Source organism: Callithrix jacchus, chromosome 6 (genome assembly GCF_049354715.1).
Source record: "Callithrix jacchus isolate 240 chromosome 6, calJac240_pri, whole genome shotgun sequence".
Classification (NCBI taxonomy): Eukaryota; Metazoa; Chordata; class Mammalia; order Primates; family Cebidae; genus Callithrix; species Callithrix jacchus.
Genome location: NC_133507.1, coordinates 81428887 through 81453507, shown reverse-complemented (window position 1 = coordinate 81453507; position 24621 = coordinate 81428887). Strand labels below are relative to the sequence as shown.

Below are 24621 nucleotides of genomic sequence, written 5' to 3'. Positions count from 1 at the left end.
CTCTGCTTGGCAGACAAAGATGAGGATTTGCAAGGATTTTTATTTCCAGGACCTCATCCTAATGAAGTGTATTTAATATTTGAGACCTTCTATGCAGTTAGCATAGGGTTATAGAAGTGTATGTTTTAATCCTTCCTTAGGAAAGTCTTAATCCTTCTTAAGAAAGCTTATGATATTACTGATAAGGCAAGGCTTATACACATGACTAAGATACATGTATTAATACATCATGTATTAATCATGATAAAGGCTGAGGGATTTAAAGTGAGGCAGGGGAGGAAGTAGTGAATTCTTGAAGGGGAAGGTCATGCTGGAGTAGGAACTTAGAGGATGGGGCTTCAGGCAGAGCTAGAAAATCTGATACCTTCAACTGTCAGCTAAGATTTTTAGATTAATTTCTTTGCTCCTTGAAGATATTTAAATTTTTTTTTTGTTTCTAGAATGAGCATTGTTTTTCAGAAGAAACAGGGTCTCAGATAATTTTTTAAATTGGCTGGACTTAACTTCAATGAAATGGAGCTATTAGGCGTGACTTGTTATGTTTTTTAGATGAGGTTTGCTAAATGTCCGTGTTCTTTGTAGAGCAGTAAACTATTTTCCTTTTCAGACATGAATGAACACAGCTCTAGAAGTCACAGTATCTTCCTGATAAATATTAAGCAAGAGAATGTAGAGACGGAAAAAAAACTCAGTGGGAAACTTTATTTGGTTGATTTGGCTGGGAGTGAAAAGGTAATTGGTTCTTTATTTGTATTATCTATAATTTTCCCCTTTTATTTGCTTCAGTGTGCAATGGTATAATTTTCATGCCCTTCTATTTTCCTGCTTTAAAGAGCATTTAAAGTTTCTGAGGCTCTGCCAAGGTGTTATTACGTGTAACCCTTTTCTGTCCTGAGGTCTCCTATTGGTGTCAGGGGCAGGTGCTTTGCCTGCCAACTCTGATTTATCCCTGATGGGCCCTGATGATGATGTTAGGCAAGTGTTGGTTCGACTTAGCCTGTGGCAGAGGCAACTGCACACATGTGGGAGGGATATGAACTTCCGAGAAAAGAGAAAATCCTGTGTTGTACCTGACTCTAATAGGCCAGGAACGAGCTTTGCTATGGGAATGCGGCAGTCCTGCCTCTGCAGGTTTGTTTTGCTGATGGAAGATCTGGAACCTGGGGCTCTCCATGCATTCCCTGGTTCTCCCAGCAGTAGGCCGGGGCTGTCCATGTCCCATGTGGGAGGCCTTGGTTCTCTCAGGCAGTGCAACCTGTAATCAGCCTTAGCCACAAGCCGTTACTGTTCTCTGGTTTTGTGTGGACTCTCTTTTGTTGTCGATACCCTGACCTGGCCAGGGCTGTACTCCAGAGCAGTAGGCTTCCCAGAATCTCCAGTCTTACTCCCATTGTACCAGTGGAGGCTTCTGCTGCCACAACCTGGCTGGAGGCACTGACCTCCCTTGAGCAACATCACAGAGCAAGCCCATGTGCACAATGCCCTCTGGCCTCCATCACCACTGACATCATGCTGATTGCCCCCTTCAGGGCCAGGCTTGGAGCTTGGTCAGTCTCCCTAACTGTATGATTGATCCCCACTTAACTGCACTACGCCACTGAGTTCCCCGTATGCCAAGTTATGGCCACTAACATTTACGTAAGTAATGGTTTCTTGGATTGTCCTCTAGTATGCATTTGTAAAATGTGAGCAGAAAGTCATCTGGGTATTCCTAGTTGGGAATCTAAAATTTTACTAGTATGGACTTGTAACTTTAGTTAAACAGACACACAACAGAATGGAAATAATGGAGCACTGTTGTTTATTTAGAGCCCAAATAAACCTGAACATTGCTTCATACTCGCACACCAGAGTGGAGGGCTGCCTCTGCACAGTGTCAGTGGTTATTGCTAATGATATTTTTGGGGCGTTTTAAAATCATGCCTTTCACATAGTTTCTTTTGCTCACATGCACCTGTTTTCCTTTGTCCTAGATGTGTCCCTATGAATGTGTCAGTGTGATCTTGTAGAAGAGAACTCTGGGTTTTAGTTCCCATCTCCCCTGAATGGCGTTCTTCCCTTAGGCTGTCAGTTTGATATTTCTGGGGCTCAGTTTCCTGCTGTCAAAGGAGGGTGATAGATAGTACCTGCCTTGTCTATTTCATGGAGTTAACATGCTCCAATGTGAAGGCACCTTAAAATAACACCATGTGAATAGACTGCTACTATTTGTGACCCAACAGCTACATGATTCCTCTGTGTAAGCTGAGGTGCCACACAAACAATTCCAAGGGAGTTGAGAATCTATTCTATTTGGAAAGAAACCTCCTCCTGGACCTGAATTCATCTCTGTCGTCAGGAGTTTCTCCTTTATATGCGATTGAAATTTGTAGTTCAACGTTGCTTCCCCCCTTCCTTTCTTGAGAGAGCAGCTGCTCCCTGTGCATCTTTTGTCCAGTCAGCAGAGATATGAATCATGTTGAGTTCCCCTTTTTTCTAGCATCTGTAAACTGCCCTCTTCCTAGAGCAAATGCTGTCAAGATGAAATTACCAGTGATAACACAGCAGAGGAGGAACTGTGTATGGTCCCTTTGGGTGCAGAGGAAAAAAGATAAATTTACAATGCAATATACATTAGACTTTTCATGTCTATCCCAAGTTTTTTGTTTTTTGGATATTTTTCATTTTTTCCTTGCTGTGGGAATAAGTAGGGAAGGAACAGAGTCTGGATAACCAAGTCTACCACCTCTAGTCATCTGCCTGGATTTGGAGCTTGTAACTTACATTTTTTGCAGTATGCCCATTCATTGTGGCTCAGGACAACATTTTCTCTTCATGCTTCCCTCCGGGCTCCCTGCGGCATGGGGACTGCGGCTCGGTCTCCCAGGGCCTGAGCTACCCATGGTGACAGCACTTCTGGAGCCTGGTTTCCCTGGATGGATGTCCCCTGGGGAAGCATCTGCAGCTCCACCACCTGAGGTATTTCGGCTATTCCACTAAAACCTAATTGAGAGGAAAATGACAGCAGTAGAGACCAAATCCCCAGCCTCATATGAGAAGGATGGTTTTTTATCACTGTAGGTCTTCTCTACTTCTATTTTTCCTTGCTTTTCAGGAGGCTGTCCCCCTTTGCCCTTGTGTGAATTGGAAATTTCTACTTTGTGCTTCCGCTGTCCTGTGCTGCTCACTGCTTTCTTTTCTCTCTGGTAGGTCAGCAAAACTGGTGCCGAGGGAGCTGTTCTTGACGAAGCTAAAAATATCAATAAGTCTTTGTCTGCGCTTGGAAATGTGATCTCTGCTTTGGCAGAAGGGACAGTAAGTGATCCTGCCCCCATATATTAAATAATATTATGAGAAACCACCTTTTGGGTCCCTGTAGTCCCTTTGCCACACGCCCCAGAGGCTGTTTTACTCTTTGGAAAAGGACAGCGGGAATCCTGGCTGTGGATGCCTGCTCGCTGGGAGTTCCCATCCGCTAAACAGTATGAATGGTGATGCTAATTTCCTATGGTCTGGATCAAAGAATGGGCATTCTAAACTTTGGCAAGATCCAAAGACCTGTTTTACTTGGTTTCTAAGCTCAGTGTCTTCATCCCTGACTTGCTTGCTTCTGTGTTTTTCTTCGAATGGGCTGTCAAAACCAATATGTTTTCTTTTCCTAAATAGAAAACACACGTGCCCTATCGGGACAGCAAGATGACTCGGATTCTCCAGGACTCTTTGGGTGGGAACTGCAGAACCACCATTGTCATTTGCTGCTCTCCTTCTGTTTTCAATGAGGCTGAGACCAAGTCCACACTGATGTTTGGACAGAGGTACGTGTGGTCTCTTAAGACCTGTCCTCTGTGCTAGGTCTTAGGTCGTAAGAGTGAGTGGCAAGGCAGGGCACAGTGGCTCATGCCTGTAATCCCAGCACTTTAGGAAGCCAAGGCAGGTGGATTGCCTGAGGTCAGGTGTTCAAGACTAGCCTGGACAACATGGTGAAACCCTGTCTCTACTAAAAATACAACAATTAGCTGGGCATGGTGGCACGTGCCTGTAGTCCCAGCTACTCAGGAGGCTGAGGCAAGAGAATTGCCTGAACCCAGGAGGCAGAGGTTGCAGCGAGCCAAGATCATACCACTGCAATCTATCCTGGGCGACAGAGAGAGACTCTGTCTCAAAAAAATAAAATAAAATAAAAAAATAAAAGTGAGTGGCAAGGGGCTATTGGCAGAGAATCATAAAGTAAGGGACAAGCAGCCTTTTACTAAATTATATCTAGCAGGTGATTTGTAAACCTGAGGCATCACTTATTGAGGCCAAAGCAATAATTATGTTCTAAAATAATGGACAAGAACATGCCAGCTTTTCAAAGGTACGGTGCATAAAACAAAACAATCAAACTTATTGCAGATGTGACTTGGAAATACACTGGGTGTTACTTTTGTTCTTCATGGCACTGGAGTCTACCTTTTAGATTCATAATTATTTCAAGTGTATACATCTCAAGATTGATAACTGCCTTTAACTCCGATATTTGGGATCCTTTGCACAGTTGCTGATAAAACACCCAAAAGCTTAGGTGAATACAGGATAGAGGTATAAATAGAAAAGAAGGGGAAGGAATCTTTATCAGCACTGGAGGTAGGAGGTCTGGACTGTATGCTGAAGAGAGACACAGAAGACATCTTGCTACCTTTGAAAATACCCACACGAGGCATCCTACATCCCCGGGAGGTGTCCATAGGTGGGCAGCAAGTACAACTCCATAATCACAAAGCAACAGTTACATGTGTGGTTTGGTTCCTATCTTCCTTTATTTTCTTGTCACTTTCTTTTTCACCTACCCCCTCCCACTGTCCAAGGCCTGACCTCCTTTAGGCACATTTCCTCAGTTCTAGTATTTAGGTTCTGTCCTTCAGCCCTCGTGCCTCAGTGTTCATTTCTAGAGTGTTTGAGGTGCTGTGGATTGGGCGATCTGAACATCTTCAGTGCTCAGCAAGCTGAGCTTAGGGCTGGAAAATGTGGATTCTGCTGCCACTAGTCCATTCAATTCCGAAGAATCACATGATCTTTAGACAAGTCACCAGTGCTCTGTGAGCTTTAACTAGTTCATTTGTAAATGGATGCACAGAGCACTTCCCTGCCTTCTCCCTGGGAGTGTGTGTTGTATGGTTATGCCTAAGGAATAGTTTAAGATGAGAGAAAGGACAGATGGGGGTGGGCATTCTGTCTGGGAAATTATTATGGCTTGTTTAAACTGAATTAAGTCCCAGTCATTTCCTGAGCCCTCAACAGAACATAGAATTACATAGTTGTGGCACCTGTGGGATGTCTAAATAAATAATAATTATATTGAAATGTTGTAGAGCTAATATATCTTTTAAACTGGATTTGGGTCCTTTACTTCCTCCCAAATCACTTCCTTGATTAGTTAAATGCTTAGGCCAAGGGGGTTGCCGTAGGATAACACCTGCTTTCCTCAAGGGTCTCAGGAATCCACAGACCAGCATTTGCTTATGGAAAACGAGATCACATCCTGTCCAGTGTCTTAAACTTGAGCGTTAACAATTTCCTCTGAAGACATGTTTGAGCAAACCAGCTCTAAGTGCATTTATAAAGGAAACATCTCTTCAAAAAAAACACTTACCAGCAAAGCAAAAATATTCTGGCCCTTTTCAAGCCAGAGTCACTGTGGGGCACCGGCTGTCTTTGCAAGGCTGAGCCACCTTAGGGCACTGCTGTCATCAGGAGGCATTTGCAGCTGTCTACGGGAAGGATTTTGAATATCAGTTAGTGTCTAATATATGCTGAAATTATCATAGCAATTCTGACAGCAATTATCTCACCCTCATATAGAGTATGAAATCAAGGCTTAGGGGTAAAGCCCTTGGATACCATACCTGAGACCACACAGCCGGTAAGTGACTGCAAATCCAGGATGTCCTAGGATGCAGTGTCTGAGCACAACCCTCTGGGTCAGTAAACCCAGCATTGAAGCTAATTCTGTGATTGACCCATTTTCTTGTTTACTTCTCTCTGAGCCTCAGTCTTCTCTCCCATAGAGAGAGAGAGAAATAATGCCTACTTTCAAGACTATTGGGAGGATTATATGAGTTGCTTCAGTTTTTACCTAGCTCAAGGGCTGGCATGTAGCAGGCTATCAGTGATTGCAAGTTCCGCTTTTCCTTCATCTTAAGTAATCTCACACTATTGAGGCTTGAAAAGGCCATAGTAGTGGATGGGACTAGACTGAATGTAATGCACTGTAAGGGACAGCACTGTCATATAAGGGGGAGGATTAAATAAAGTATAATTGGAATTGAATTTTTGGAATGAACAAATAAAAAAATACTGCAGATAATTTGGGCTTCCAGGAAATAAAATGTAATGTAAATTATATTTTCAAATGAAATAAGTTGGTCTACGTTCTTTTATCAGAGTCATTTAGATTCTGCTCTCTGTGACAGCAGGGACCCAGTTTGTCACAGGCATTAGTTTCTCATCAACCACTCTGCATAACTAGTTCACAGTAGGTGGTCAATAAATAAATGCGTATCAAATGAATGAACAGGTGAATCTAAAGCTATTGCATAAAATTACTTGGAAAATTAAGGCAGTTGCGGAACTTTGACACCATTGCATCCAAAAGTTTGGCTGGGTTTGGATCTGGGTTGCTTTCCAATCTATTATTGGAAATGTGTGAGGTTTTGTTTCTTTCCCTTTATCCTCAAGTTAGTTAATGGATTATTTAAGGATGCTGAACTATTCTACAGGGCCAATACCTGTTGTATTGTTAAATATACTCATTGAACCCAATTATACAGCAGACACAAGACTGCACATCGGATTAGACACAGTATGTGATAGCTAATGAGATTAAGCACTTTGAACTCAGAGTGCTGGGCACATCGCAAATTCATTGTAATGAGTGTTCATTATATTCTTATTACAGAGGTGGCCAAACCTTAGGGCAGCATGAGGTTCCTCAGTTATTCCTTTGTGGTTCTTTCAAGGATGTGAAGAGAGTACATGTTTGTTATTCTGCTTGACTGCACTGAATAATACAATGCGTAGTATGTTGGTTTTGTTGTTGTTGTTGAGACAGAGTCTCCCTCTATCAGCCAGGCTGGAGTGCAATGGCACAATCATGGCTCACTGCAACCTCCTTTTCCGGGGTTCAAGTGATTCTCCTGCCTCAGCATCCTCAGTAGCTGAGATTACAGGTGTTTGCCACCATGCCTAGCTAATTTTTGTATTTTTAGTAGAGATGGGTTTCACCATGTTGGCCAGGCTGGTCTGAAACTCCTGACCTTGTGAGCCACCCGCCTTGGCCTCCCAAAGTGCTGGGATTACAGGCGTTTGCCACCACACCCGGCCTGTAATAGGTGTTTTGAAGCAGTTAAATCTGCAGACCCCTGAAGACACTCTACCAAGAGTCCTGTTAGCATTCTTCAGGACTCAAGGTTAGAATTAGAATTTAAAGGGAAAAATTGACTGTGTTGATTTCTTGGACTGATATATTCTGGCTCTTCCATTCAGTTGGGCTTGTTTAGTTTAGTGCCCTGAATGCCCAGCATCATGCCGTTAAAGAAGTAAGAGCCGTCTCCCATGCTCTCAAAGAGCTTTTAATCTAGTTGAGGATGCAGCACTTGAATTCCCAGGCAATAGAAAGTCAAAAAGCCAGAGTCAAATTAGAGCACTTTTATTTTTTTTCCTGTGGCTTCCAGAGTTCTATTTTGTAGTCTTTAATTACTCTTCCAAACTCAAACTACTTTTACAGCACTATTTGAAAAAGATATTTATGTTTTAGAAGTGTGAACTCAAATCACCCAATTGTGCTGGAAGCCTATTTAATGTACCGTGATTTAGGGCAGTAATAAAGGGAAAGAGGCCCTCTGAGGGGCAGACCAATGTGGTGAGGAAGGTCTGAATCAGCACTTCTTTGGCTCCAGGAGTTTGATTGATCCAGCATGAATGATTTGAAGGCTTTATTTGTATGTTGAATGTGGAAGGAGAATTGCTATCTTAGGGGAAGTAATATTCTTTCTTCTTTTCCTGATGAGCTCTTAAAAAAGTCATGTCACCATTTTAATTGTGTCGTCTGCCAGCTTAGTGGCAACTAGATTAGGCAGACCCTGAATAGTGTGCATATGAAATTTATGTCACCAGAACATGAGAACACGTTACCTACGAGAGTAGATTGAACACTTTGGCCAAGGCAGAGACTTGGCTACAGTTTGACATAAAACAAAAAGAGGCTTCAATCATTCCTTTTGGGGGGCGTCTGTTGCTGAAACATCACCAGGGTTAATTTTTGCTCTTGGAGGGGAGAAATACTATGGGTGACATACATTTATCTAGATGCCAAGTCCTCATCTGTGTCATTTCTGAATGGTTCTCAGGAGACCAGAACTTAAAATTAAAGACACAAAATTTTAGTTTCCCTTTCCCATCCTCTTTCCTTTCCTCATAAGCAGGGAAATGGCCTCTCCAGGAGCTGGGAAGGTGCTTTAGAGCAGTGGTCCTTCCAGAAGAAGGTTTGGGTGTTTTAGATAGGAACTAGGACTCAGAGCAGATTAGAACATTAGCTTCTGATTAACTTTATGTGTCAACTTGGCTAGGCCATAGTGCCCAGTTGCAAATCAAATGGAAATTGAGACATTGCTGTGAAGGTACTTTTTAGATGTGCTTAGCACTTATAATAAGTTGACTTTAAGTAAAGCAGATTACTCTCGATAATGAGGGCAAGCATCATCCCGTCAGTTAAAGGCCGTAAGAGCTAAAACGGAGGTTTCTCAGAGAAGACAAAATTCTGCTTCAAGATGGTACCATCAACTGCAGCCTCAGTTTCCAGCCTACCCTATGGCTTTCAAACTTGTCAGCCTCCATAGTCATGTAAACCAATTTCTTAGGTAAATAAAAGAGTAAGGTATATCATATATACATATATATGTGTATATATAATAGGATCTTATATATACAATAGGGTATATAATATGTTATCTGTCTATATTTATCTATCATCTGTCTCTATCTAACACTGGTTCTGTTTCTCTGGAGAGCTCTCACTGATAGTGAAGAATGCTATACTCTCTATCCTCTCCTGCTCCCACAGTGGGGGTAATCTCAGTTTCTCTCTCTCACACACCATTCACAGTGCAGAATCACACATTACAGATTTATTCTACGTGCTGAAGGTGTGAGGTTGTGTAGAGCTCCTTACTCAAATGCCGGCATTATCCTGAACACCTGGTGAGAGAAGGAGGATGCTGAAACAAAAGGTATGAGGGTACCAGGAACAAATATCTTTGTGGTTCTTCCAGGGACGCCAAAGTAATTAGAAGAAACCCCCATGGTAGGCGCTCCTCATGTCATTTAGAACTGACTGTGGCCAGGAAATATGAGTATAGGAAACTGTCGGGGAAGCAGGTGGGGATGAGATTCATCAGAATGCAGCAGTTTGAGGTCTTCTCCCCATTCAAGGAGGGCTTTTTTCAAGTGCCAGCTTATGAGGATGCCTTCAGTGTCCTCACGTGTGGGTGCTTAACCTCGGTAGTGGAGATGGGTACCATCAGCAGTCTTGGAAGCTGGCCATGTGCTTCTGAACATGTAAACTGCAAATTCAGTGACAGAAGGATTGAGCAGTGCTGGGAAGGAAATAGCAGAATGCTCAAGAATGGGGAAGAGTGTTTCCTCTTTCCCATTCTTTAGTAGAATCTTTTCTAACTTAACTCTCTCTGTAGCAGTACCTAGATGGAAGATGTACCGAGGCCTCTGCTGTTTGTCCCCTGGGCTTGGTCTGCCTTTTCTAAGGGTGGTTAACATTCATTAGCTTTGAGGTCTTTAAAAAACTTGGTCCTAGTTCCTCTCCCTGTGGGGAGAAGATGCCTGGGGCACCTAGATCATATATTATTGAAGTAGTGCTTGACTTGCTGAATCAAGCCAAAACAAGGAAAAGATGCAAAGCGGACACCCTGATAATGGCATCCTCACAATTTGACTCAGTTTTAAAAGCATGTCTTGCTGGTATGGTATAAATTTAGGACGGAATTGAAGTTCTTTCCCACAGTAGCCTTTGGTTAGGATTTTGCTCAGTGCCTGCTGTGGTAATAACTTGTGGAATAGACATTGATAACTGCATACACACTGGGGACTCTGACTGAAAAACAAAGGAGTTTTTAGAAATGAAGAGCCCACTTTTATATTTCTCTGAATGATCAGGCCACTTTGGAGTAATCAAATAGTATCACAGTCAGTTTGACCTTTAAAGAGGATGCGTGAACAGTCAGTAAGTGGCTAGAATAAGGCTTCTGTGGGTCATTGGCTTGTTTCTCTATTTCAAAGAGTTAATGTCCCAGAACTATAAGGCTGGTTGGTATCGCAATTGCTATATAGCTTCTGCTAGACAAAATCACAAAACCTGCCTTAAGAGCACTTCTTAATTTCTGCTGTCTTGTTCATTTTGTGTCTCCCTGTAAGCTACCTGAAATTCTTTTGAGAACAAGGCTGAGCAGTAAATGCACACATGTGAGCCTGTGCTCAAGCTCTGGTCATGTCCACTGGTGGCCTCACACCCCAGATCCAAACCAAAACAAGGCAGCAGACCACTGTGAAACAGGCATTGATGGCAACTAGCTAAATATTAACAAAGGAGGAAACTGATTTTTTTCTTTTTTGTCCTCTGAAATCAGTTACAGCTAATTAAAAGAAAGTTAAGTTTGAATGTCCAAATAGAAAGAAGCTAGTGATCATTAGACTCCTTCATTCTCTAAATTTGCCAAAGTTAATGGTAAAAAGAAAAAGAAATTATATTCTACATCCTTTTACTCTTAGTCTCTTGGGGTAATGAGGGACTGAGACTCTCTTTATTGCGCTTTGCAAGATTGCTTTTGACATCCTAGATAGAAGAATATTTGTTCTATTAAAAAAAACCAGTAAACCTCAGAGCACAAAAATTCAATCTCTCTCTTAGTAACTGTAGTTTATTTCGCATCTGGAAATTCTTGTATCTGGTTTCTTTCTGCATCAATTTATTTTTCTTAACTCAATTTTTATTGAATATAATATAGTAAAATGCATAAACTTAAGTGTCTTATATTTTTTTACAAATACACACACAAACACACACACACATATATACATATATATGTAGACACATACACACGTGACCACCACCCAGCATCTTGGGAGCCTCTCTCTTGGACCTTCTCAGTCAACACCGAACTATCAAGGGTAATTGTCACCCTAATTTCCATCAACATAGATTAGTATTGCCTGTCTGTGAACTATATAAAAATGAAATCACACAGTACCATATGGTATCTGGCTTCTTTCATGCAGCATTTTATCTGTGAACTTCACCTAGGTTCTTAGGTATAGTGGTCGTCTATTTTTCACAGTTATATAGTATTCTGTTGTATGAATATGGCTTATATGTATCCATTCTATTGTTGATGGATATTTAGATTATTTTCATTTAGGGGAGATTATAAATACAATTACTATGACATTGGTTGTCATGACTTTGGGTGAATATTTGTCCTTGTTTCTGTTGGGTGGGAGCATGTCTTAAGGTGTGAAATATTCTGCTTTAGTAGATACTACTAAAGATTCTCCCAAAATGACAGTAATAATTCACACTCTTCTCAGTAGCAGTTGACTGTTACAGTCATTGCTCATTCTCAAGAACAGTTGGCATTATCAGTTTTAAATTTTTTAGCCATTCTATTGGGTATGTTAAGGTTTCTTATTGTAGTTTTAATTTGCATTTCCCTGAAGGCTGATGACATTAAACACATTTTCAGGAGGTGTTTTATTTGTACGTCTTTTATGAAGTGCCTGTTCCAAGTCTTTGCCCAGATTTTTCTTACTGATTTAAAGGAGTTATTCTGGGTAAATCCTTTGTGAGGTATATGTATTTGATATATCTTCTCCCACTTTGTAACTTGCCTTTTAACTCTTTTAATGGCTACTTTTAATGAAGAGAGGTTTTTAATTTTAATGAAGTCAAATTTATTTTTTCTTTTATGCTCTCTTTAAAAAGCCTTTGGCCAGGCACAGTGGCTCATGCCTGTAATCCCAGCACTTTGGGAGGCCAAGGTGGGCAGATAACCTGAGGTCAGGAGTTTGAGACCAGCCTGGCCAACATGGTGAAACCCCATCTCTACTAAAAATACAAAAATTAGCTGGGTGTGGTGGCATGCACCTGTAATCTCAGCTACTTGGGAGGCTGAGGCAGGAGAGTCGCTTGAACCTGAGAGGCGGAGGTTGCAGTGAGCCAAGATCATGCTACTGCACTCCAGCCTGGGCAAGAGAGTGAGACTCTGTTTCAAGAAACAATCTTTGCCTACCCTGAGGTCTTGAAGATACTGTCCTATATTTTCTCTAGAAGCTTTATTGTCTTACTTTTCACATTTATGTCTGGGATCTCTCTGGAATAGAATTTTTTATATGGCATTGGGGCTGGGGGATAAAGTTCCCCTTCCCCTCACTACCATATATTGAGGGGACTGCCCTTCCCACTCTTCTCTATGGGTACTTTGTCATATGGTCAGATGGCTGTCATCTGAGTGCCTGTTTCTGGATAATTTATTCCAAAGTTTGTGACAATTTGATCAGGTATAATTTATAAGTGGCTTTATAAGTAAGTGTTGATACTCAGTCCTCTAACTTTGATCTTCAGAACTGTCCTTGCTGTTCGTTGTCTTTTTCATTTCTATTGTAAATTTCAGAATCAGCTTGTCATTTTCTATACACATACACAAACCTCTTAGGGTGTTTTTCTTTGGCCGGGGGGCGGGGGCAGAGGATTACTTTAATTCTCTAGAACAATTTTAGGAGAATTAACATCTTTCTCTAGCAATGCAAGCTGATTTCTTCATATTCTACCTTTAGTGATCTAAAGGCCCCGCCTGTCACATTTGGGCTGAATGAAGTTTCAGGGCTCTAGGGTTGGACATGGATTCTCACTTTATTTGAATTCCAAATGGAAGTTGGGTTGTGCATCTGTAGCTGCTCCTCTGGATCTTTTCTGTACTGTCTCTGCCCTGCTCTGTGCCTTAGGAGGGTGACTGGTTTGGACTCCTGCAATGGGTTCCTTTTCCTCTGGCTTCCAGTTATGTTCAACCAGTGGGGAAGGAACACAGGCAGGCAATCAGGAGGAGAGAAGAGCCTGAGGTCCAGGTATTTATTTCCTGGCTTCTTCCCTGCCAGATGATTTTGGGTTGGCTACGTCCCTACCACTGCTGTTATAATTCATACCTACTAGGCAATCTTTTCCTTCTACCCTTCTCTCTCTGGGTCCTCTTCAGCCTAAGGGTAGTAACAGCTCCCCCATCACCAATGTGGGTACCACATTATCCCTCGTTATTTCCTAACACCTTTCCATACTTTGTTAAGCACTCTCCAAATCATGCAGTTTGAGCAGGTCATCCGTTTCCTGCCAGGACCATAATTACTACAGTAGTGGGGATTTTCTAGGCAATTTAAAAAAGTACTTTGAGAATGAGGACTAGTTCAAACAATGGTGATAACCTTGCTGAATCTGCTCACAAAATGTGCCTCTGGCTAAACCTGCCTGAGTACAGCAGAAAAGCTGCAGTTTTCTCTTTCTGGTGTCATGTGAAATTATCAAGGGACTCTTTATGATTTAAAAAGTAAGATTAGTAGCCTTGAAGTGCGTCCTTAAGTATCCATAAACATTTTAGCCATGAGTTATTTTTCACTTTTTGTCTTACTAAGTTGATAATAGATGCTTGGGGTGTTTGTGCTTGCATCTGAGAAACATCCACAACACCGCCTGAGGATGTTAGGAGAGGTGAGAGTGTCAAACTCGAACAGACTTTAAAGTAATAATAAAATTGCTGCTATTTGAAAAATTAGACTCAAAGCACTTCTAGGGGCAGCAGCCTCAAGCTACAGTGAACAAGAGAAAATTATCCTAATTCTTAAATGGAGTCTTACATTGAAGTTGTTTAACTCCTCTTTTGACAGTTGGGTTATTTAGTTGTCTGCTTTAGAAATGAATATTTGGAATGACATCGGTAGCACTGGTGAGGACTGCTAAATTTCTTGCACTGAAATAGAAATCATGTCATTTGCTGACAGCGGTAATTAACCTGAATCACAAATCAGATAGTGCTGGCAAATATGATGGTGTAAGAATTGTTTGAAGTTCAAAATGGAAAAGTCAATAGCAAATAAAACAGGATATCACATATTTCTTAATGAAGCTTTACCCTCTTTAAAAGTGAGCCTAAGTGGAATTTCTTTTTTAATTGGATGAGGTAGGTGTTTGTTTCTGTGCATGCTGAGGAGAGTCGTGGCTTTGGTTTCTGGTATTGCCTGGTGCAGCTGCTGATTGGCGCCTTTGGGTTACTCTTCAACTACCATCCCTCTGGCATCACCACCCCCCAGGCCATGTGCCCAAGGAGATCACATCATTTCCTATACTGAAAGTGGCAAGATGGTGGCTATTAGGCATGTTTGTTTATCCCACACAATATTTTTATCAATAGTTTAAAACTGAGAGACACAAATAAAAAAAAACAGTTTCTGACTTTCTAGGAAACTCTGAATACTGGGGGGCCTCCTCACCACATGGTGATGGATGATGGGCTGTGATGGCGGGGCATTTACTCAGCAGGGGGCCATGGTGTCACCTGGCCAGTCTTACTCGGCTGTGGGACCCACCTGACCTATGAGGCATATGTTGATATGTTAAATACATCAGGGGTGGTTCTGGGTACCAGACGTGAGGAAGAGAAATAATTGATTCTGTTATTTCTGTCTCTGTGTCCTTGGTATAAAAAACTCCAAGCTCCAAGAGGCCAGAGACCTCGTCCTCCTGTCATGGTGTACCCCAAATTCATAAATGTTAATTGAACTGAAAAAACCAACTTAGGAAGGTAAATCTGGTGATGGCATGCAGGGGGCTTTAAGGAGGATACTGGACGTTTGGAAAAGGCTATAAACATAAGGAGGGCTGAGAACATAGACCGAGACAGTGGTAGAGGAAAAAGAGACAGAAGAAACCCTGAGACGATTCAAATCAACCTCCATTAGATTTAGAGACCAGTGGGATATGAAGGAGAAAAGAAAAGGATGAGCTTGGAGCCTCAAGGGGTAGTGGTGCCATTAGACCAGTTAAAAGGATGGTTGGTGAAAGTCACAGGATCTCTTCTGCTTCCCTGTTTCCAGTCTTTTGATATGAGGAATCTAAGGCTAACTCATATTGATTTACCTAATGCTAATAATTAGCTGAATTGTCCCTTATGTTTTTAATCCCAGAGCTAAGACCATCAAGAATACAGTCTCTGTGAACCTAGAACTGACAGCAGAAGAATGGAAGAAGAAATATGAAAAAGAGAAAGAGAAAAACAAGACTTTAAAGAATGTTATCCAGCATCTGGAGATGGAGCTAAACAGGTGGAGGAATGGTAAGGAGAAGTGGAAAGGAAGAGTGAGGCATGAGGTGTGATTTTTCCTTTTTTTAAGACAGAGTGTTACTCTGTCACCCAGGCTGGAGTGCAGTGGCGCGACCTCAGCTCACCGCAACCTCTGCCTTCTAGGTTCAAGCCATTCTCCTGTCTCAGCCTCTGAGTAGTTGGGATTACAGGCACATACCACCATACCTGGCTAATTTTTGTATTTTTTTTCTTTTAAGTAGAGATGGGGTTTTACCATGTTGGGTAGGCTGGTTTTGAACTCCTGACCTCAAGTGATCCACCCACCTAGGCCTCCTAAAGTGTTGGGATTACAGGCATGAGCCACCGTGCCTGGCCGAATATGTGCCTTCTTTTTCTTGTGACTGTTGGCATCCTGGGAGACACTTGGGAAAGTTGGGACAATGTGCAGCTTGGTTCCTTCTGCCAACAACCTGTGTGAACTGGAAGATGCTCTTAGTCCCTAACACAGGCGCCATCCCCATCCCATCATTTGGCTAGCATGCATTGTTAGTGTGGACCAGTGACTATCTGCAAGGTTGCCTTAATCTGCTTCGATGAGATGCCCTCTCTCTATTATTGTAATAACTCTCTGGTACCCCTATTTGTAGGTTAGAGGAAAGTGCCTGAGACTCGGTGGCTCAGATTGCTTTTGACTTAAATGAAAAATGTCATACTCTCCTATGTGAGTTTTATCACTGGTTTGGGGTTAAAAGTCTACCTCTGGAAAATACTTGCATTTTTTGGCTGAACTCATTTTCATGCTCTGCTTCTTCAGAGCCAGAAATATAGGGCTCTCGGAGGAGCCCTGTGCTAAAATGGAGTCTTAAAGGCTTGGTTCGTGACTCGTTTTCCTTCTCCCCAAAACATTCTCTTTGGTTTGTTCTACTGGGAGAAAATATCTCAGAGAGCTGACATGCAGTGGGTGGGTGGGTTGTGGGTGAGGTGTTAAGAGGGGTTTCCAGATCTAAGTGCAGACAGATTATTTTAGTGATTTTAGCATTGTGACGTAGGTTAGAAGGTAGAAGCCTTTTTTTTCTTTTAACTAAAATAAGGCAGGTTGGTGTGTGTATAGGGGAATGGCGGATAGTTGGAAGCTGTTCTTCAGGTCCTCTGCTGCTGTGTTCAGTATTTTAGGCACTGCAGCAGGACCTTGGCTTTGGATAGGGGTAGGAGCTTGGGGGTTATTGTGCAGGACCGGGAGGTAACGCTGACTGTTTGTAACTGCAGCAGATTGTCTTGTGATTACATGTTTGCCACTGCTTTTTGCTAGTAAGGGTGGGGTGTCAATGAGCTATATTGTTTAATAGAAAAACGATTACGTGGCAAACAAGACTTCAAGACAGGTTCCAAAAATGACCTAGTAGCCTAAATAATATGATTCTTTTCTTTTTGAAAGATTTTCTAGCTGCACACGTGTTTGGAAAGCTGCTAGAATAATTGAATAATTCATCACCTGGGGCTGGTGGATGATTCCTTACAATTTGGCAGGAGTGGGAGACAAGGGAGCAGTAGCTGGCAAGGTGGGGAGCGGCTATATGAAGTTTTATTTCTGGAATCCTCTAGGTCAATTCTCTGTTGGGTGACCAGGACATTCAGTAAAGCCTTTTGGTAAAGGACTGGCAGGGTCTGACTTTAGAAACATTACAGGGTGGGCAATTGACCTTTTCTTTCTCCCATCCTTTTCCATCTCTTGCCAAACTTTAACCTTGCAGTTCTTCATCCCTCATCGAATGCCATTCTCTGGGATCTGCCCCTTGCCCTGTTTGCCTGACTAACCACCATGCCTAGCATCTTTTGGGCACTCAGTCCTATTCTTGGCTTCTTTACTTGGGCATTTTAACTGTTTGTCCCTCTTTGAACACCTTGCAAGTCTCCTTAGAAATGTACTGTTTTCTGTGCCCTATTGGGTGAGATCCTACATGAACCCTTAAGTTACGTAATTTGAGAAAACTAATGGATGATAATGTACTCTAGCACAGAGGTACTCTAGTACCTCCAATAAATGTATGTGGAGCAAACATATGCTTAATGCAGGTGCTGGAGATTAAAGGGTGGGCAGTCAGATGTGGTCTCTGCCCTTCAGGACGGTCTGAGCAGGGAGGGAGGTAAATGCCAGTCCTCACCAATAAGCGTATGATGATAGTCCATGCTGCATACCAAGAAGGGGAAGCACAAGTGCCAAGAGTTACGCAACAGCGGGCCCTGACCTTGACTGAGAAGCCAGTGAGGGTTCCTTGAATATGCAACATAGAGATGAGTATCTGAGAGAAGCAGCAGTTAGCCGGGCAAAATAGGAGGCATGAGGTGGTGTGTGGGCTCTGAGAGTGGAGGACACAGGCCAGCCGGGAGCACCGGCCTGAGATGGGCTGGAGGAATGGGCGGGGCTCTCCCATGTAGGTCTACACAGTCCTCGTTCAGGATTTTGGTCAAGGGTGTTAAGCTGGTCATACATTTGCATTTTTGAAGATCCATTGGCTGCACTGGAGAGTGGACTGCAAGTCGGAGAGGAGAACTGGGAACTAGTGGGGGGGTCTTCCAGGGATGAGATTATAGCATTGAAGTAAGAGACAGGGCAGTAGGAAGGGAGAGAAATGGATGAACCTGAGCGGTATTAAGTAGGAGAAATTAGCTGGGTGAGGAGTTGGCTATGCGAGAGGGAGGTTTCAGTGACAGCTGTGAGTTTTCCTCTTGCCGAGTTGGATGGAGGGTGAGACCATTCCTTCAGAATGGGGATGCTGGAGGAGAACCAGACTGGGGGTGAGGGAGGAGGGAGTTTGGGGGTCCCTGTGGAACATCCAGGGAAACATTATTCAGATAAGAAATTAGGACAGAGAGTCTGGAACTCAGAGGATTTGCTTGAGTTGGAGTCATCGATCCTTAGGTAATCATTGAAGGCATAGGTAGGCATGAGCACCCTTTGGACTACAAAGAAGAGAAGACAGAGTCTGAGAGACTCCCAGGACCTCCATTGCCACGTCAACACTGGTTGTGATGGGAGAAGGAGATTGGAGGGATTCTGCACAGCTCTTCTTTCCTCACCAGCTAATATTTGTCTTTCAAGGTGAGGAGGAGAAATTAGCTGAGAGTAGTAAGGAGTTGGCTATGGGAGAGGGAGGTTTCAATGACAGCTGTGTGTTTTTTGACTTGCTGAGTTGGATGGAAGGTGAGACCATTCCCTAAGACAGGGGATGCTGGAGGAGAATATCCTCCTGCATTGGAGACAGTGAAAATTGGTGAAATACTACACTATTACCTGCCCAGAGGCTGGTCTCACCCGTACCAATTTTCAATCTTTTGTAGCTTGATGGGTGCTATAGATTGAATGTTTTGTGTCCACCCAAATTTGCTTCTGGGGGCAAAGTTCTTAAATGTAGAGAACTGACTCTAGTGATGTAAGTTTCAGGTGAGAAGGAGAGTAGTAAGGGGCAGTGAGGAGGCGGGGAGAAGTCCTCTGTCCCGTGAAGAGTGCAGAGCTACCTCAAGGAGTAACTCTGCATCTCATGCATTGTGCCAGTGGGCGTCACAGGGACAACAGACTGGGCCAGGCTTCTTGTTACATTCCGGGGCTGGGCATTTAATCCTCAGGTAGCCCTGTGACCATGAGTGACAGGCCAGAAAATGTCCCAAAGTAGATCAGTCTCTGGTAAAGCTATGATCTGACCTGAGTGGGCCTGGCTCTTAAGTTCATTCTCTTTGTCTTGTCTGTACAACCTGCTCACAGAGCTAGCAGAGTGATTTGTGTGCAGGGCCAGTTAGATGAGTGTAATACATATCACACCAGAAAAGGGGGCACTGGAAGCCCTTCCATGGTGTCCCCAGGTGTCAGTCCTAAGTCTTTAGAGCAGAAGATAATGAGGGCATGGCTGGTGTGTGTAAACGTGAGAGCTGGGCTTTTGAGATGTGGAGTAGGAAAGAAGCAGTGCCCTTCACTAAAATCAGGGTAGCAGGATATTGGCAATTTTCCTTTGAAACTTGACACACACATTGGCTCTAAACCTGTAGGAGGGAGCTACTTAGTTCCTCTTAACATTTCCTGGGTATGATAGTTCCACATTGCAGTCTCAATGAATTAAAGAGGCCTTGTGAATTGTGTGCACTCTCCCTGGGAAAGAGATTTCTTTCTTTGCATGGTATTTGTAATTTAACAGTTTGGATGCTATACTTCAGCAGCTGGACAGCAAGGAAGGAGTGTGTGTAGCAAAGAGAGAGAGAGACAGAGAGAGAGAGAGAGAGAGTGTGTGTGTGCATGCGCATGCACATGCTTATCCTTTTTCCTACTTGCTGTTACATAGAATGAAATAGCAACACAAAGGAGTAGGAAATCAACTCCAGATCAGGTACAGGCAGATAATGGAGATACGTGAAAAGAGGTAAGTTCGATCCAGTTGGCAGTGATGGGTCTGTGCCACAGGAGATGGTGTGCCCTGCCCTAAATCATTCAAAATTGGTGAAATACTGCACCATCTATTACATGCCTAGAGGTTGGTCTCACCCTCTCCCACACCTCCACCTGTGCCAATTTTCAACCCTTTGTAGCTTGATGGGTGCTATAGATTGAATGTTTTGTGTCCACCCAAATTCATATGTTGAAATATTAACGCTTAAGGTGATGGTAATAGGAGGTGGGGCCTTTGGGAGGTGATTGGGGCCTGAGGATGGACCCTCATGAATGGGATTAGTGTCCTGTGGGCTCTGAGAGAGCTTGCTTCTCTCTGCTCTCCATGTAAGACTAGAATGAGGTACTATCTGCAAATCCAGAAGAGGGCCCTCACCAGAAGGGCCCAACCATGCTGGCTCTCTGATCTTGAAGTTCCACCTTCCAGAACTATAAGAAGTAAATTCCTGTTTATAAACCACCCAGTCTATGGTACTTTCTTATAGCAGCTCCAGCTGACTAAGATGGGGTCCACTTCAGAATGTAGGTCTAGCAGTTTTCTTCTCTGGGCACTGTTGAACCTTGATTCATAGAATAAGGCCTGTGACTCACAGCACATACACTACACTAAGCTTTAATTCCTTTATGACATTGCCTTGAGGGCAGGATAACTCTAGGCATGTCCATGTGGCTAAGGAGAGCTGCACACTGGCCTGGTTCCATTCCCCAGGGTGCTAGTTAGGATCCTTGGTTTGCCAGAGACAGGAATTGACACTGCCTGGCTAAGGGAAAAAGAGAACGTTTTAGGATATGAATGATTAGCAGACTCCAAAGTATAGCAGAGGCACCAGGATCCGAGAGGTGTAGGCTGGGGCTGCTCCAGGGATACAGGCAGCAGAAACAGGCAGGTCTCTTAAGTGGCCACACCTGGAATTAATGCTTTTCCCCATTTCTATGTGATTCTGTTGGTGAAGCAGAGGCCCAAGATAGAAGGGAGAATACTGTACCTACTGGTGTGCCTTGGCTGGGGAGAGGCAGGGCACTTTGATAAATTGTCTGATGAAGACTGAACGTAGTTGAGGGGGCCAATTCCTTAAAAGGAAGTTGAGGTGCTATTTTATAAGAATGGGTGTCGAGTGGCTGAAAAGCAACAAATGTTCACCACATCTACTAGTGACATCTTGTGGGCTGTAATCGATGGCTGGTCTTTCTTCGAATCTGGAGGCTTTGTTGGCTCTTTAGCTTCATGGAGATTTGTTCAGCCTGCTTGCTTAAGGAATAGATAGATGGAGTGGGGCAGTTGCCAGAAAATGGAATTTTTTTAAAAGCACTATTGCTTTGTTGCTCATATGTGCAGAAAAGACTTGAACAATCCTATATATGGAGATAGATTTAGATAGTTGGATTCAGAGTGAATTATGGCTCCAACTCATGCTAACCTCCTCCCAATCCATCAAGAAAACTCTTGACAGGAGGACCGGGAGGGAGGGGTGAAGGCTGGGTGCATAGTTCCCTGTTGCTGCCAGGTCAGTCTTCACACGTTCTCTCTTCTGATATTTGAATTTTGCACTTAAAAAATAACTTTCTACAGGGATTTAAGTCAGAAAAAGGAGGACCTGAAAATCTGGTGTCAGGAGAGCAGGGAAATGATCTGACAGTCTGGTGTATCTGCAGATTCTTTTCTCTTGAATAATTGCCTATGAGATTGAAAAACAGTGGATGTAGGTTTACCTTATCTACTAAAGTCATACAAAGAAATGATTTCATCTCAGGCTGAGAAAGTGTGGAACAATTGGCAGTCTTTAAAGCAGATTTGTTCTCCCAGTTCAAAACCTGTGAGGCCAGCAGGCATGGCTCAGTAACTAGCTAAATCTGTAGCCTCTAGTCTGATTTGGGGCTTTGTGGAACTTGGGGACTGCCACAATTGGAACACAATTTGTTCTTTTAGCATTAAACCTTCAAAGATGCTGGCTCCCTTCTTGAATTTATGATTATAATGGTCTCTCAGAAATTAGCATTTCATTGGAGATACCTAATTTACTAGACCCTCTGCTTGCTTTTGAGAGCACAACCAAACTCTGTAATAGAAATACCGTCTGTCTACTAAGAGAATGTTGTGGCCTGTTCAGGTCATGAGTGTAAGGAGGATGCAGAGTCCCAGGTGACCAGTTTATTAGAAAGTCGCCCTAGAAGGGATTAGAGGATGTTTTAAGCTGCTTATCGTATTTTTAGGAATGAGGGTGAAAGATGCTATTTTCATGCAAAATAATCTCATAAGGGAATGAAATTTTTTTTTACACATCACATTTATATAATGACATCTTGTAGCCAGCTGCTGTCACCCATCTGGCAACTTAAAGATTTCCTTTTAGTGTCTTTGATATAGAAATTACCTACCATTAGGTCTGCCACTGGGCCTATTTAATTGGTATTAAAAGAAAGCACTCGTTTGCCAGATTTGCTGTGGTTTCTGGCGGAAGCTGTGAGTGACCAGCAAATCTCTGCTCCGGAGTTACTGAGAGAATGCAATTACCTTTCTATGTTCTCCTGAGGCTTTAGGAACTCACCGTATGAAAAGGATAACTAGCTTGTTGCTATTTCATGTGTGAAATTTTAATGAATTACTGGCAGTCTAATGGTTTTCTTTCTTTAAAAAAACCCCCAAAACCTATTTTAGAAATTTTAATAGCCCTAATGAGAATTTTTGATTAGGCTGTCATTCTCATCTATTGCAGTTGATGGATTTCTATTTTTTGTAGAAATGTTATTTACGCCCTCTGGGAGTTTTTATTTTATAATTAGAATGCTCTGTAAGCCTTATAGGTATGCTTCAGTGAATGCTTCTATGTAAACACAAATCTTTTTAGTCCTTAAAGGTAATTACATCTGACAATAGTAAATGCCGGGATGCTTATTTAAACAAGGTTTCGAGTGTGTGTGGGGGAAGGGTGGGGGGAAGCCTTTCAGATGTTTTACAATATTATGAGTTCTTTTCCTATAGACAGCAGGTATAAGCCTCAGGGGCTAAACTTAGAGAAATCTGCTTTTAATGCAGATTTGTAAAATAGAAATCTAAAATAGAAAACTAAAAATAGATGCTAACCTTCCTTTGGTGGTCTTTTTCTCCTTCTCCCACTATCAGCATTCAGGGTGTTATTTCTCTAGGTTCTGTTTGCAGCTGTCTTCCTTGTTACAATCACTTATTCCGTAATCACCTTGTGGGGGCTTCTCCAGAGACTCGGTCCACTGCAGTGCAGGGAATATTCTCGATTAACGCGGTGAGATTGCCATGGAGACAGATAGCCTGGTGTCAGGTCTTGCCTAGTGTTGGGAATTTACAATCCCCAGACGTGTTTGTGAGCTGGACAGTGCAGTTACCAGGGACACTTCTGGAAGTCATTTTCTCGGCTCTTTGAAGGGCAGTGGTGGTGGAAAACCAGCTCTTGGTTCCTCTACGGGCAGGAGCTGTGCTGCTTTAGTTCCTGCGTGTTGCGGCTTTGTTCTTCTCCGTTGAAATGGCTGCTGTAAAAAATAATCCTGACTACCTGACCTTTAGAATGTAAACTGGAAAGAGGTGGTTGTTTAGATGTAGCTTTGTAGGAGACATGTTAATGCTTTGATTGAGAGAATTGTTCAAGAGAAACCACAAAATCTACTATAGGTTTCAAATATTGTTTTAATAAGAATAAAAATAAACCTGAAAGGGACTTGCCTGGATATATACCATATTTTATTTTTGGAACTGAGCTCCAACCACAAAGTTGTTATAAAGATCCTAGAAACACAAATTACAGAATAAGTAAAAATAATAATTTATCTGCCAAGCCTGCAAAGCTGCAAATTTGTCAGGGAGAGAAGGGGATAAGAGATGGACTTTAAATAATATTGCCTTTTGTGCTTTTTACATATACTCTCTTCATTTATCTTTAGAACAACTGTGTGATAAAGGCAGTGTTATTTCCTCTCCTTTATAAAAAGCAAACTAAGAGGGTAAGCAGGAGATGAGCTTGTGATTAATGAGACCTGTTAATAGATCCAATGTGACTTTAGCGTCCTGCCATAGCACTGGAGATGAGAGAGTCCCTTGACTACTTTCACAGTGCCTTGTAGCAGCATTGGCTAGCTTGTCAGATCTCCGAAATCTGGGACAACTCTTCTACTTGGTGATGCTGTAATTCCTTAATGGGAGAAGAGGGAAGCTTTAGGGCAAGTCAGGCCTGTGACTTTTGGTTATAACAGGTCACTATCTATTAGAACAGGTTATAGGAGTCTATTCCTGGCCCCTGCCCACCCAGCTGAATCAAAACACACACTGGGCAGCTCCTTAGCTCACCCTAGCTCCATGGTATCATTGCCTCTTTGGCCATCTGAAACCAAAGAACACGGAATATGTCTCTTCCAGATGTTTTTGTACCTTGCCTCTACTTGGAGTGAGTTGGCCTGATAATATGACTATCTTCTGGTTGGTGTCTGGTCTCGTTCACCTAAGAATTTCATCTTTGTTATGCTTAAGCTGGAAGATTAAATTCATACTGTACTGGATTGCCCTGTTCCCAAATTTCAGAGGCTAGAGCTCATAAATTAGACATACAGTCACAATCTAAGAAGAAGAAGGACATTTACCAAAGTGTTAGTGGTGAATTGCTCTGGGGAAGGAACAGAATTAGAAGGGAGGGGTAAAGAAGGACTTTCTAGTTATAGTTGTATACCCCACATTGCTTGAGTTGTTTATGTTGAGAATGTATCCTGATTATTTCCGTGGTTAGAAAATCTCTCTAATATGTTTAAGAAAAAGAAAAAAGGAACACGGTACTGCTTTTACAGCCCATGGATTTA

At 42.5% G+C, this 24621-nt stretch overlaps 1 protein-coding gene across 1 annotated transcript in view; it reads left to right on the top strand.

Moving 5' to 3' along the window:
• KIF5C (kinesin family member 5C) overlaps window positions 1–24621 on the top strand; it is a 155707-nt gene that overhangs the window by 76680 nt on the left and 54406 nt on the right. The window contains exons 8-11 of the mRNA XM_002749445.7: window positions 608–732; window positions 3190–3294; window positions 3646–3794; window positions 15253–15401. Of these exons, the coding sequence (XP_002749491.3) occupies window positions 608–732; window positions 3190–3294; window positions 3646–3794; window positions 15253–15401 (528 nt within the window). The remainder of the gene's footprint in view (window positions 1–607; window positions 733–3189; window positions 3295–3645; window positions 3795–15252; window positions 15402–24621) is intronic.